Here is a 12,297-nt window from a genome sequence, read left to right on the forward strand (position 1 = left end):
GCAGCCAGACAGTCTGCCACCGATCCACAGACTGCTGGGGCCCTGCTTTACATGCCTCACACTCCTCATGTCATGAAGCCCACAGCTCACAGAGGGATATCCCTCCAGCCTCTGCAATCCACCACAGACAGCTTGAGGACAGAGAGAGACGCTTAAAATAACACGCCCATTAATAACCGTAACAAATAATATGGCTTCTTTTGAGCATTATTGAATAGTGATCAAAAGATGAATGAATGTACATTCAAATAATTTGACAGGTCATATATTATTGTTAATGACTTAATGAAAGTTTTACATGTGCATTTTGAAAGCACAGTCAGATTTGGGTTTGAAAAGTTCAACTCTGCTCTTTGAGATCACCTGTGAGCTGCTCGGCTGCTAGTGATGGTGTGCTGAATTTGTGCGTGTCGTTTGAACATCAGGCTGCACATCGAGCTTGAGTTCTGGCACCGTGAGAGGTGACACGTCTCTATGTGTGGCCCGCTTAAACACTTAATTGCGGCTGTTTATTTGGTGACCCCAAGAGTTCATGAGTGTTGGTTCCTGCCAGTGGCAAGAGCAAAGGTCGAAGCCGAATCCACAAACCTCCACACAAACCAGAGGCACTTTAATGGACCACTTGTTGGATTCCTAAGCACTTCACTTTGTTTTTCTTTTTCTTTGGGAAAAATGATGTCGCCTGTGTGTGTGTGTGTGTGTGGCTCAACTCATGTCAAACTAGCAAAGAATGGCTTTATTAGGGGAAAGAAAAGCATTCAAATGATTATTCATTAAAATGCACAATATGCATCATGTGCCAATATGTGCAAAAGCCCCAGATGACTGATGCATCCAGCAAAGAGTGTAATTTGAATGTGGTATGAATGAATTATAAGGTTTCCACTTGAACATTATTTATGCAAGACGATGTAACCGTTCATAATAGGTGGGTTAAGTGTCACGGAATGTGCAAGATATGGAAAATCCCAAATGTGTGTTTTCTGGTTGCTGTTTTGTAGCAGCCTGTGATAAATCTAGAGCTGGGGGGGGTCTCATCGTATGTGTGTGTGTGTTCTGCTGTCAGTCAGACTGAGTGTTCTTGGTGAGCTGGCCCCGCGCGCTCATGGAGCCGGCGGGGGGAGGGGGAGGAGGGAAGGGGGGGGGATATTTAACTTGGGAAAGAGAGGAGTTCTCCTCATGTGCCAATATGTGCAAAAGCCCCAGATGACTGATGCATCCAGCAAAGAGTGTAATTTGAATGTGGTATGAATGAATTATAAGGTTTCCACTTGAACATTATTTATGCAAGACGATGTAACCGTTCATAATAGGTGGGTTAAGTGTCACGGAATGTGCAAGATATGGAAAATCCCAAATGTGTGTTTTCTGGTTGCTGTTTTGTAGCAGCCTGTGATAAATCTAGAGCTGGGGGGGGTCTCATCGTATGTGTGTGTGTGTTCTGCTGTCAGTCAGACTGAGTGTTCTTGGTGAGCTGGCCCCGCGCGCTCATGGAGCCGGCGGGGGGAGGGGGAGGAGGGAAGGGGGGGGGATATTTAACTTGGGAAAGAGAGGAGTTCTCCTCCAGACGCGTTCATTCTCCTCTGTCCCAGATCAGGACCAGGCGAGTTTTTCGGACGACTCTGTGGAAGAGGATTTCTGACACAGCGGGGATATGAAGGTACCGCGGCCGAGGCTGGAGAACATACAGCAGACGTTCTTAACGCGAACGTGTAGAGGAGTCTGATTTTATTCCGGACTGATACCGAACACATTCTAGGCGCGGAACGGAACGGAACACGTTTGACGTTCCGATCTTGCTCGCCCGCGCGGAGTTCTGCAGGATCCGTGGAGAGACTGAGCGCCTTTCGTCCCAGTTCAGCAGCGCCGGTTCGGCGGGACGGGCTGGAGCCTGTGCGCTCAGAGAGTGAGAGAGAGTGTGTAAAAATAACACTGGCTAAGACGCGCTCCATTCCGCGGGTGCGCTGACATTTCAAAAGCCAGTTTGGGTGGCAACCCGCAACAAAACCCGAGCAGGCTGTGGAGACGGTGCCATCCCATCCTATCCTGTTGCCATGGTGACCCGCCGACAGCTCAGCTAGAGGAAAGTCCGATGAGGATACGATTTTGAAGCGCACTTGGCAAGCCTCACCTGAGCGAGTATCCCTGAAAAACAGCCCATGTCCCATGTCATTCCGGGCCACGCGGCCGTCTATTAAAAGATCTCGCTCGTGCTGTCGCTCGGACTATTTATGCGCGGGTGTGTGAGGGCGCAGTGAGGGCCAACTCCACTCCGTAGACAGACAGAAGACGAGTCATGGGCAGCATCACCCGCGCGCTGCCGCTGCTGCTGTTGCTCCTGTGCGCGCACGGCGCCGCGGCCCAGCACTACTTGCGCCTGAGGCCCTCGCCCAGCGAGCATCTGCCCGTCCCGGACCTCAGGGAGGACCCCGACCCGGAGCACGACCCACGCGAGCAGGACCTCTCGGAGAAGACGCTGCGCAAGAAGCTGGGCAGCCACTTCGACTCCAACTTCATGTCCATCCACCTGCCCACGCAGCTGAACGCCAGCGCGCCGCCGGACCTGCCGCGCCTACCCATGCCCGCCGACCTCAAGAAGCTGAACCTGACGGAGACGCCGTACGGCAGGCGCGTCAAGGTGGGCAAGAAGGCGCGGCGGAAGTTCCATATGTACATATTTAAGTGAGAAGATGATGAAGAAGAATGCAGCTATTTTTGTTAAAGGATCAGGACCATATTCTCACGAGGAGCACTTCAGCTCGTGGTTATTTTTATGAAATCATTGCGAAGACGCAAGAGAGATGTTCCCCTTCCTCATTCGAACTCTATTTATAGAGACTGAAGAACACGATGCCTAGAGGTTTTGTACAAATATTAATATCAATAATGATGATGATTTCAAAAAAAGGCTGGGCTGAAAATTATACACGTGAACTGTTCTTTTTTTTTTGTTTGTTTTTTTTGGAAATCATATAGTATTTTAGTAAAAAAAAATGTGTATGTTTTATTTATTGTTTTAACGGTTGTGAGTGTAGATAAAGAGAAGAGAATAGAATATACCAGAAATTCTACTTGAAAAGTTCTAAAAATGAATTTAAGAGAATATTAATATTAATGATAATAATAATAAACATGTCAGTGTAAATGCCATGGTTTTAGCAATAAAATCTGTTAAACTTGGACTGAAGGATCTGAGGAATATGTCTTCCGTCAGATACTCTTGGTTTCTTAAGATTAAGAACGCTGAATGATGCATATGTTGCAGAATGAATGCAGATGCGTGCATGCTGAACATTTTGTGCTGCTTCTAAATGAGATCTAGGCCCTTCTGCGTGCTTTTGGTGTGGAAATACTCTACAGGGAGCGCTTGGAAACGTCGTGCGTAAAAGCGCGCCGATGTTAACACAGCGCTAAAATATGATTCAGCCATTTTCAAACACTGTCATTGGTGAAATAGAGCAGGGAGAGCCAGCAGCTCCTGGCGTACTGCTTCTGGAAAGGGAAGGGGAAGGGGGAAAAAAAGTCTGAGAGACAGAAATCTGAGCCCGATTCTTGTCCAAAAGTCTCGGCGTGAGAAACACTGCAGCCCTCTACAATGCCTGTGAACTGATGCTGACGGTACCAGACTGTTAATTAGTCAGCAAACATGCTGTCTGCGAGTTCAAGAGATGCGAGACTCATGAAAACGCGACTTCACACGCTCCGTGTTCCAGAGACGCGCGTCAATCACACGCCTGTCATTTCGGCGTTCGGCGCGTCCGCCCGGATCACAAGGGAGTGAAAGTGCATGTGTGTGCGTGTTATTGCTGAGATTATTGTGACAGATACACTGCTGGTGCTGCTTTTTGTGTAGGGTGGGGGCAGTTGTCAGCTCTGTTTTTTGATGATGTCTAGAGCTTTTTGGAGGGGGCTGAGAGTGTGTGTGACGCGCCGGCGCCACTCGGCCGCGCACTCTGGCGAGCGCAGAATAGATTGAACAGTAACCCTTTCAGCCTGTGTGTGTGAAAGCCAATCCCCGACAAACTAGCCCTCAAAACACACAGCCGTCAGACTGGCGGAGCACTTCAGCCTTCTGTGAGGGGGGGGGTATTCATCATTAAAAATATGACCCAAGCTGGAGTGAATCAGGGAGTTCTTTGAGACCAAAGTTAAACACAATGTTTTCTGTCCTTGGCAGAGGCCAGTGAGATACCAAATGTAGTAAATGCTCCAAGTTGCAGTGTGCATGGAGACTGTGCTCGGAAAACAAAAGCAAAACAGCTCACTTATCGGGATGAATTACAGATTTGAGAGGGAAACCGATGTAGAAGTTTAATAATCGATCATATCCGTGTCTCTAAGTAGTGCTGCAGTGGTTGCAGGCCCGGTGTAGTAGCTTTTGATTTGATTTGTTCTGTGTTTTGCTGGAGTGTGTGTGTGTGTGTGTGGGAGAGACGCTTCCATTAGTCTTGTGGGTGACATTCATACTGTGCCTGTTGGACCACCAACAGTTGCCTGAACTCATGATGTGTGTGTGCGGTTACTACAGTCTGTGTGACTCAAAGTATATGCATGTGTTTGAGTCCCCAATCCCAAAATCTGCTTCTGTTTAACCGTTGCTCGTGAGTTCAAGCGATTTTGCTCTTAATAAAACAGCCGTCTGATGCAGCGCTGAGGATGTTGCACACGTCAGATGATATAATGCTGGTATCTTCCTTTCCATAGCCATCCAAGAGAGATGGTACAAAGGCAAGGTGTCAGTTTGCCCGGAACAAGATCCAACTCGGGTAAGTTTCGAAAATGAACATATCAAAGTGAATTTGATATGGTCAGAGCATACACGTGCTTTTTCCAGTTTTTAAACACTTGTCAATCTTAAAATGTCTAAACGTCTTTGCATTAGATCCAAAACAACAAAGCAAGTGTCATTTATTGCTATCAAAGATAGGCCTACACAAACGCTACACTCTAACTGGGTTAAATACAACCCAGTGCTGAGTAAAATAGGGACAAACCCAGCAATTGGGCTGCTTTGACCCAGCGGTTGGGTTAAACGTTTAACCCAACCTTCTGGGTAGTAACCCAACCGCTGGGTCAAAACAACCCAATTGCTGGGTTTGTCCCTATTTAACCCAGCACTGGGTTGTATTTAACCCAGCATTTTTTTAGAGTGTAATACGTACCATTTACGTACTAATAGGTACACCTTTGAAGTACTAAAATGCACTCATTGGGGGGTAAATAAGGTGCAAAGGTGTACCTTTTGAAAAGGTACCACCCTGCTGACAGCTTTTGGACCTTTTTTTCTGCGAGTGACACCTGCGTGAAGTTGAGGAGAACAGATTTCATATAGCCACTAAAAATCACCAAAACACCAGCTGATTCAAACAGTGATGAAGAAAAAAAGATCCTGCAGCGTTTCAGACAAGCAGATGATATTTGAGCTTATTTAATGACATTTCGACTTTGTGTCACTTACGTGTCTCTGGGCTGCAGGATATCAGGTGTTTCACCTACAAAAAGCTTCATTCCCTTGCGTTCACAAAGCATTGAAGTACTTACTCAGCCCACATGTAGGTTCGAGGAAAAGCTCTTCAGACTGATGCTCTCAGATCCGCTCTAGAGAGAGCTTTTCTTGTTTATTCGGGCTAGAATGAGGACTGATCCATCAAGAGGATGTCAGAATCATTGTGTCGACTCTTTCTCTCACACTTGCTAGGTCACAATGGCGATATCACCAGGGCAATATATAATAAAGCACTTTTTGATTCATTTGCAGATGGGATGTCTCGACGCTGCAGTGCTGAGACGGTATCGAACAGATTTGAGATTATCCAGGAAACTTTTTGTAGTATAGTCAGGAGTAAAATGTACCTTTTTGGTGTAGAAAAAGCTTACATTATCATTCAAAAGTTTGGGATCAGTAATTTTTTTTAAATGAATACTATTCATGAAGGACACATTACATTGGTCAAAAGTGACAGTAAAGACTTTTATAAGGTTACAAAAGGTTTATATTTCAAATAAATGCTGTTATTTTGAACTTGTTATTAATCAAAGAATGACATATCATGGTTTCTATAAAAATATGAAGCAACACAACTGTTTTCAACATTGATTATAAGAAATGCAAAAAAAAACGAATGATTTCTGAAGGATCATATGACACTGAAGACTTGAGTAATGATGCTGAAAATTCAGCTTTGTATCACAGAAATAAATTTTATTTTAAAATATATTCTCATAGAAAACTTATTTTAAATGGTAATAGGTTTTCACATTTTTACTGTATTTTTGATCAAATATGAATCCTTAGTGAGAATACAACACTTGTTTAAAAACAATCTTACCAACCCAAACTTTTAACCTGTACTGTATATGACATACTGTATCTGCAAATGGAAATAGGTAAAAATGTCTATTAAGCTTTTTCTCCCAAATATGATCACATTCTAAGACCATGTCTGTGTTTATGATTATTTATATTCAGTCATGTGTGTGGATGCTCATCTATCTGGCACTTTTCCTGAATAGTTTCTAAAATATATAGATCTTAAAATTTGTGCCTCTAATGTTAAAAAACTAAAGTGTTTCTTATTTGTGCAAAGCACCATCTTCCCTGACCCCTTTGATGCTTTTTTATTTATCTGTCTTTTTATTCAGAATAATTCAGCCTGTGTCGACTGTCCACATGTGACTCAAACGTCCCTTAAACGATTACAATTGTTTAATATGCTCTGGATTCATCAAGTTTATTGGTTGTCATAGTGACCGTCTGTTTTCTGCGTGGGTCATTCAAAATATTTATCTATCTGCATAATCACGTCAGTTTGTATTTTCTTGATATATAGGTAGTTATGAGAATGTTTAGCTCGTATTTAGATTGTATGCAAGCATGAATCATATTCTGCTGTATGAAGAAAACATTTAACAGGCTGCACTGCCCCCTATTGACTAAAACTTGCCATGATCTATAAGAAGTACACTGATGGTAAATTATACGAGTCATGATATAAAACAGAAAAATACAATTCTGTAAGCTACTACTTGAATATAACAGGCTCCTTAATATTCATGTTCAACGATGGCCATATACGTACTATATCCCAGAAGGGAATTTATATAATAGAATTTATTATAAAATCAGATAAAAAAAGAATCTTTAAGAATAATTTTATATGCACATATACCTGCATTTTGAAACAAATGAAAATAGGTTTCACATCACAACATTAAACTTGCAACAAGACATTATATATATAAAAAACAGCAAACTTTGAATTGAATTCATATCCTCGTAAATGAATAAATCAATGAATATTCACGAAATTAAAACGAGTTTCCTCACACATTGATATAATTTCCAAATGTGTTTTAATTTCCACACTTTGATAAAACTTAATTGAAACACTCTCTATATTTCTAGGACTTTTTGGACATGTTAACAAATATAATTTTTCAACTTTATTGTTAAAGAGAGAGAGAGAGATATGTTTAATGCATGTCGTGTCTATAGCGGGGCGTGTTGTCACATTATACAGGGTAAGTTGTCACAAATCTGCAGTCAATTGACACTGATTTAAGAAAAATACCAAAATACATTTTTTGATATATTAAATATTATAATATGTACACATACCTTTTTAAGTAAAAAAGGTGTTCCATGTCATTCTGCTAACATATTTCAAGGTTTTTTAGGTTTACAAGGGCCAAAAATATCTATTTGCTAAAATATATTAAAATATTTACTTTTTTTTGGTACATTTTTTGAAAAAATATTTTAAATATATAAATATATTTTTTTGATTTAACAATATAATTTGCCCTATATATTTCAATCCAAGAAAATACATTTTCTATTTACAATGTCACATTTGAAGAAAAACGTTCCTTGTTGTCTAAATACATGTAAACATGTTTGAATAAAATTAAGAAAGTAACAAACCTTTACAATGTTCCAAATAAATTAATTAATTAAGCATTATTAAATCATTATAAATCTAGTTTTGATCTTGATAGATTATTCCATGCAAATTTGCAGTTAGCCTAAATGTCAGCTACTGTAAGATTGGAAATGTATTTTCTTGCCCCTGAAATTCATTTTGAAATATATTTCTCACTGTGTATTTAGCATATATTTAAAATATATTTTGTTAACTATTTATTTGATTATTTTTAAATGATTTAAAATGATCAATATTCTGAAATTTTAGTTCAAAGACAGAATTAATAAAAATCCTAATTTACGGCTCTAGGTGTTTGAAACCACAGCACGAGCCACTGCTGGAGAAAACAAACCCTTAAATACACCCCTTGTGACAACTAGCCCCGGCCTTCTCTATAATTTAGACAAATATTTTACTTCTCTGGTGTTAACTATTTAACTACACCAGAATTGCTATTTCCCCTCCCGCAGAGATAATGAAAGGTTAACCTACACTCGTGGGACCCAATCTGGACGTGTGAGTGTGCTAAACAGACAGCAGGTGGCGCAGTGGACTCAAATATTTCTCGTGCACATGTTGCACACTGGTGTCTCTCTCACACACTGGTGTGAGTGGAGTTTCCAGAGAAGCACAAACAGATCGTTCCGAAAGGTTCGTATGCAGGTGTGAATGTGTGGAGGCTGGAGGAGACTGCTTCTGTCTCTTTTATTTCTTGACCTCTCACACAGTGTGACACACTCATCGGAGTAAAATGGTGCCATAAATACCACAGGAATGTTGAGCGGCTTACACAGGACACCATTCATTGAGAAATTACTTTATTTCACGGCACATTATGAAAAATACTTGGATTCTGTGGCAGCCACATGCGTGATCCACGCCGGTGCTACCAGTCACTCTAAAACCAAGGGCACAAATCTGTTTGCCATACAGTGCCTATAAACCATCTTCTACTATTTATTGTGTTACAGCATGAGGATTTCACTGGGAGTTTTCCCACTCATCAACATCAATCCTACCATACTAGAAAAACCGAATTAAGTCAAAAAACAAAGTAATTGAATATGAATGTCAATTCCACAGATGCTTAGTTGGATTGAGTTTAGTCTGGGCCTCTCCAGGACATTAACCTCCTGGTCTGAAGCCACTTCAGTGTGGTTTTGGCTGTATGTTTTGGTTTACTGTTGTGTTGAAAGGCGAATCATCCTCCAGTGCTCAGCACAGATTCCTCCAGCATTTTTTTCCCCGGTTCCAATCATTTTTTCTTCTTTCTTGAAGTGTTTTCCAGTCTGTGCCGCAGAGAAATATCAACAAAAGCACGATGCTTCGCTGTAGGAATGGTGTCATGTGAGTAATGCACTTTTTCTGAGGTTTGTAGGCTTATTAGATTATTTAATCCTTTTCTAAATTGTTGAGTCTCTCACATCCAGTAAAAAATGGTACCTTTTAATGCAAGCCAGATTTATTAAAGGAATAATTCTCCCTAAAAAAAATTAGTCAGGTCATGCAGATTAATTTTTCTTCTGTAAAACACAAAAGGAGATCTCTTAAATTGCTATTGTACACACACACACACACACACACACACACACACATATATATATATATATATATATACATTGAATGCAAGTAAAGTGTATACTTCAATGTTTCATATAACTTTTGTGAAAATAAAATGTCAAAATATGGGTGAAATAATGTCCCATCTTTTTTCAACATAACGTATATTTACATAAAAATGAAACAACATACTTATTCTGACATGTACTTGTTCAAATATATAAAAGAATAAGTGGTCATACTACATTTTATTATTTGAAATGATTAAAAACTTCTTACAGACAAATGGGCAAAACCTATAGTGGTTTGAAGGACTGTTGTGCATATTCAAATTTAGTGCATCACAATAATTATTAGTAGATCCCCAAAAAAACAATGACTTTCGACATCATTGATCATCTAATCTGGTGTGTCACACCTTGATGCCTTATACAGTATTTGAATATACATATATATAAATAATAAGGATGCAAATAATGACAGTTTGTGTCTGTTCCGCGTTCAAAGCTATTAAATAACTTTAAGAAGAAGCCATATTCTTTTATGAAGTTTTAGGCGCTTTTGTCATTTTTAAAGTGTTCACTTTCATTGTATGCAGAAATGCAGTGTAAAAAATCTGCTAAACATCATCTTTCGTCTTTCACAGAAAAACGAACATCATGCAGATCTGGAATGTCAAGAGAGTGAGTAAATGAAGGCAGAATTTCCATTAATTTATTGAGTTTAAAGTATTTGAACTATTGCCTTGTGCATAGTTACAGTCATCTCTGTCATGAAGGAGTTCCCGTAAGCATCTTGGTGTCCTTCACAACGTTTCCTCCTGCTCAGACACTCAGTTCTGGAGGATGGATGGCCATGCCGTTCTGGGCAGAATCATAGTTGTTCCACATGTACTCGTCTTTTTAATGATGTTCTGGTGTGCTTTGAGGTGCACTTACTGTTTTGGAAAATTCCTGGACTATTATTTTCAAGTACACTGTCTTGGATGAGTTCAAAATGTTCTTGTGATGAACGTTTCATTGGAGATGATCTGTATCATGTTAAATGGCTCAAATGCACGAGATGGAGTCCAAGCAAACAGTTTTGCAACTTGAAGAGAACAGTAGTTTACATACAGATTCAGGAGGATGAAAGCAAAATGATTTTTCAAGAACTTCCACTGTTTCCATGATGCAACACAATAAAAGGTTAGTTCCCTTTCATGGGAACTTCGAACTGCGTCCTCTAGGGGTCGCTATGGGGAACGCCTCGTCGTGACCCGTGTCTGAAGCATACATTGAAAAAACACCAACTTGTTGGCCAGCGACAGCCATGACGTCACTACCGGTGCGACTATAGTATAAATAGGCGCCGGGAGCACACATCATTCAACTGTTTTGTTTGAAGTGTGCATTTCTAAGGAAAAAGTAAGAGCTATCTCTATTTATTATGGAAAAAAAGCGAGCACTAGCAGAGCATTTAGAAGGTGTGTGCATCCGTGTCATCGCTATTTGACACCAGTCGCACCGGTAGTGACGTCATGGCTGTCGCTGGCCAACGAGTTAGTGTTTTTTCAATGTATGCTTCAGACGACGAGGCGTTCCCCATAGCGACCCCTAGAGGACGCAGTGTCTCGTTCCCTACTCAGGGAACCATGGTTACATAAGTAACCTGAGACGTTTTATTTATAGATAACCTACCAACTAGTTGGGTTCCCCAACACTACTGTGGATAAAGACAACTGATAAAGTATTTTGATCACGTGATGTTGGGAGATGTTCAACACCGGATGAGTACAATTCATCAAGTGTTTAGGATCAATTCCGTGATGCATCCCGGTTTGCTACTCGGGCGTTGCGGGATGATTATAATAATTGATCTGTTTAGGACACACAGACACACACCCACCCACCCGCATCTGCCTTGAGTTTGTCTCGTATTTTACGCTCTCATTACGCGCACCATCTGGATTCTCCATCACACACCGAATGTTTCCGATGATTTACTGGAATCAACGACTCTTGAATTACTCCATTAGATAGTATGGGGAGAAAAAACAGCAGTGTCAAATAAGCGTCGGAACATCAGCAGAGTGCGCAGAGACGCCTGATGCCAGAGGGTGCGAATTATTTGGGTCTGACCTCCTCACCCGCCCCCACCCCCTTCAGAGGTCAAAACAAAAGGTCGAGCGGTCTTAGTAAAAGTTATTAGTTAGGCTTAGGTGTTTCTCAAGGTTAAAACGTTTTAGTATCAATAAACGTTAGATTACAAGTTAGAGCGAACCTGATGAAAAATAGCTGTTAAAGAAATCACGCTAGCGTCCCTGACAGCACACATTCATTACGGAGATGGCTATTTGACATCTGCAAGACGTTTTTTTAGAGTGTTTGCTCATCTGCGATACGTCTATAGGACGTTTCCTATCAGATGTCAAATAGACGTTTAGAAGAAGTCTTTAAGATGCTTATAATTTAGAATGTATGTAAAACTGACATCTTAAAGACGTCTATCGAAGATGTTTGAACACAGCAGATGCTTTCCAGATGAAGCGATCTTTAACAGACATCTGGCAGACGTACCTGTGCCATCTGGGGTGAGGAGGTAACCATAGCGACAGTACATCGCTCTCTTCCACTGCGAAAATGTTCGCGCTGTAAGTCGACAAATTCTGTCATTATCTATCATTATAGGTTTCCATCTCACTCATTTAAAACAGTTTTGTTTTAAAGTTCTTAAGATAACTGACTGTGAACCAAAGTAGTTTATACAGTGCGAGACGAACCTCGCTGAGATTGCGTGCGAAAATGATCTTTGTATTGACAGCACGTTTAAA

General features: G+C 40.8%; 1 protein-coding gene across 1 annotated transcript; it reads left to right on the top strand.

Moving 5' to 3' along the window:
- Window positions 1-2,283: 2,283 nt before the first annotated feature.
- LOC107677223 (noggin-2-like) lies at window positions 2,284-2,919 on the top strand. The gene has a single exon (XM_016472039.1). It carries the CDS (start codon window positions 2,297-2,299, stop codon window positions 2,684-2,686), a length of 390 nt encoding a protein of 129 aa, XP_016327525.1. The 5' UTR covers window positions 2,284-2,296; the 3' UTR covers window positions 2,687-2,919.
- The last annotated feature ends 9,378 nt before the right edge of the window (window positions 2,920-12,297 follow it).

Source organism: Sinocyclocheilus anshuiensis, unplaced genomic scaffold (assembly GCF_001515605.1).
Source record: "Sinocyclocheilus anshuiensis isolate Anshui unplaced genomic scaffold, SAMN03320099.WGS_v1.1 scaffold392, whole genome shotgun sequence".
In the NCBI taxonomy this organism is placed as follows: domain Eukaryota; kingdom Metazoa; phylum Chordata; class Actinopteri; order Cypriniformes; family Cyprinidae; genus Sinocyclocheilus; species Sinocyclocheilus anshuiensis.

What these genes read in the sequence shown, in the direction of transcription:
- LOC107677223 (XM_016472039.1), top strand. Translation starts at nt 2,297, where the DNA reads ATGGGCAGCATCACCCGCGCGCTGCCGCTGCTGCTGTTGCTCCTGTGC.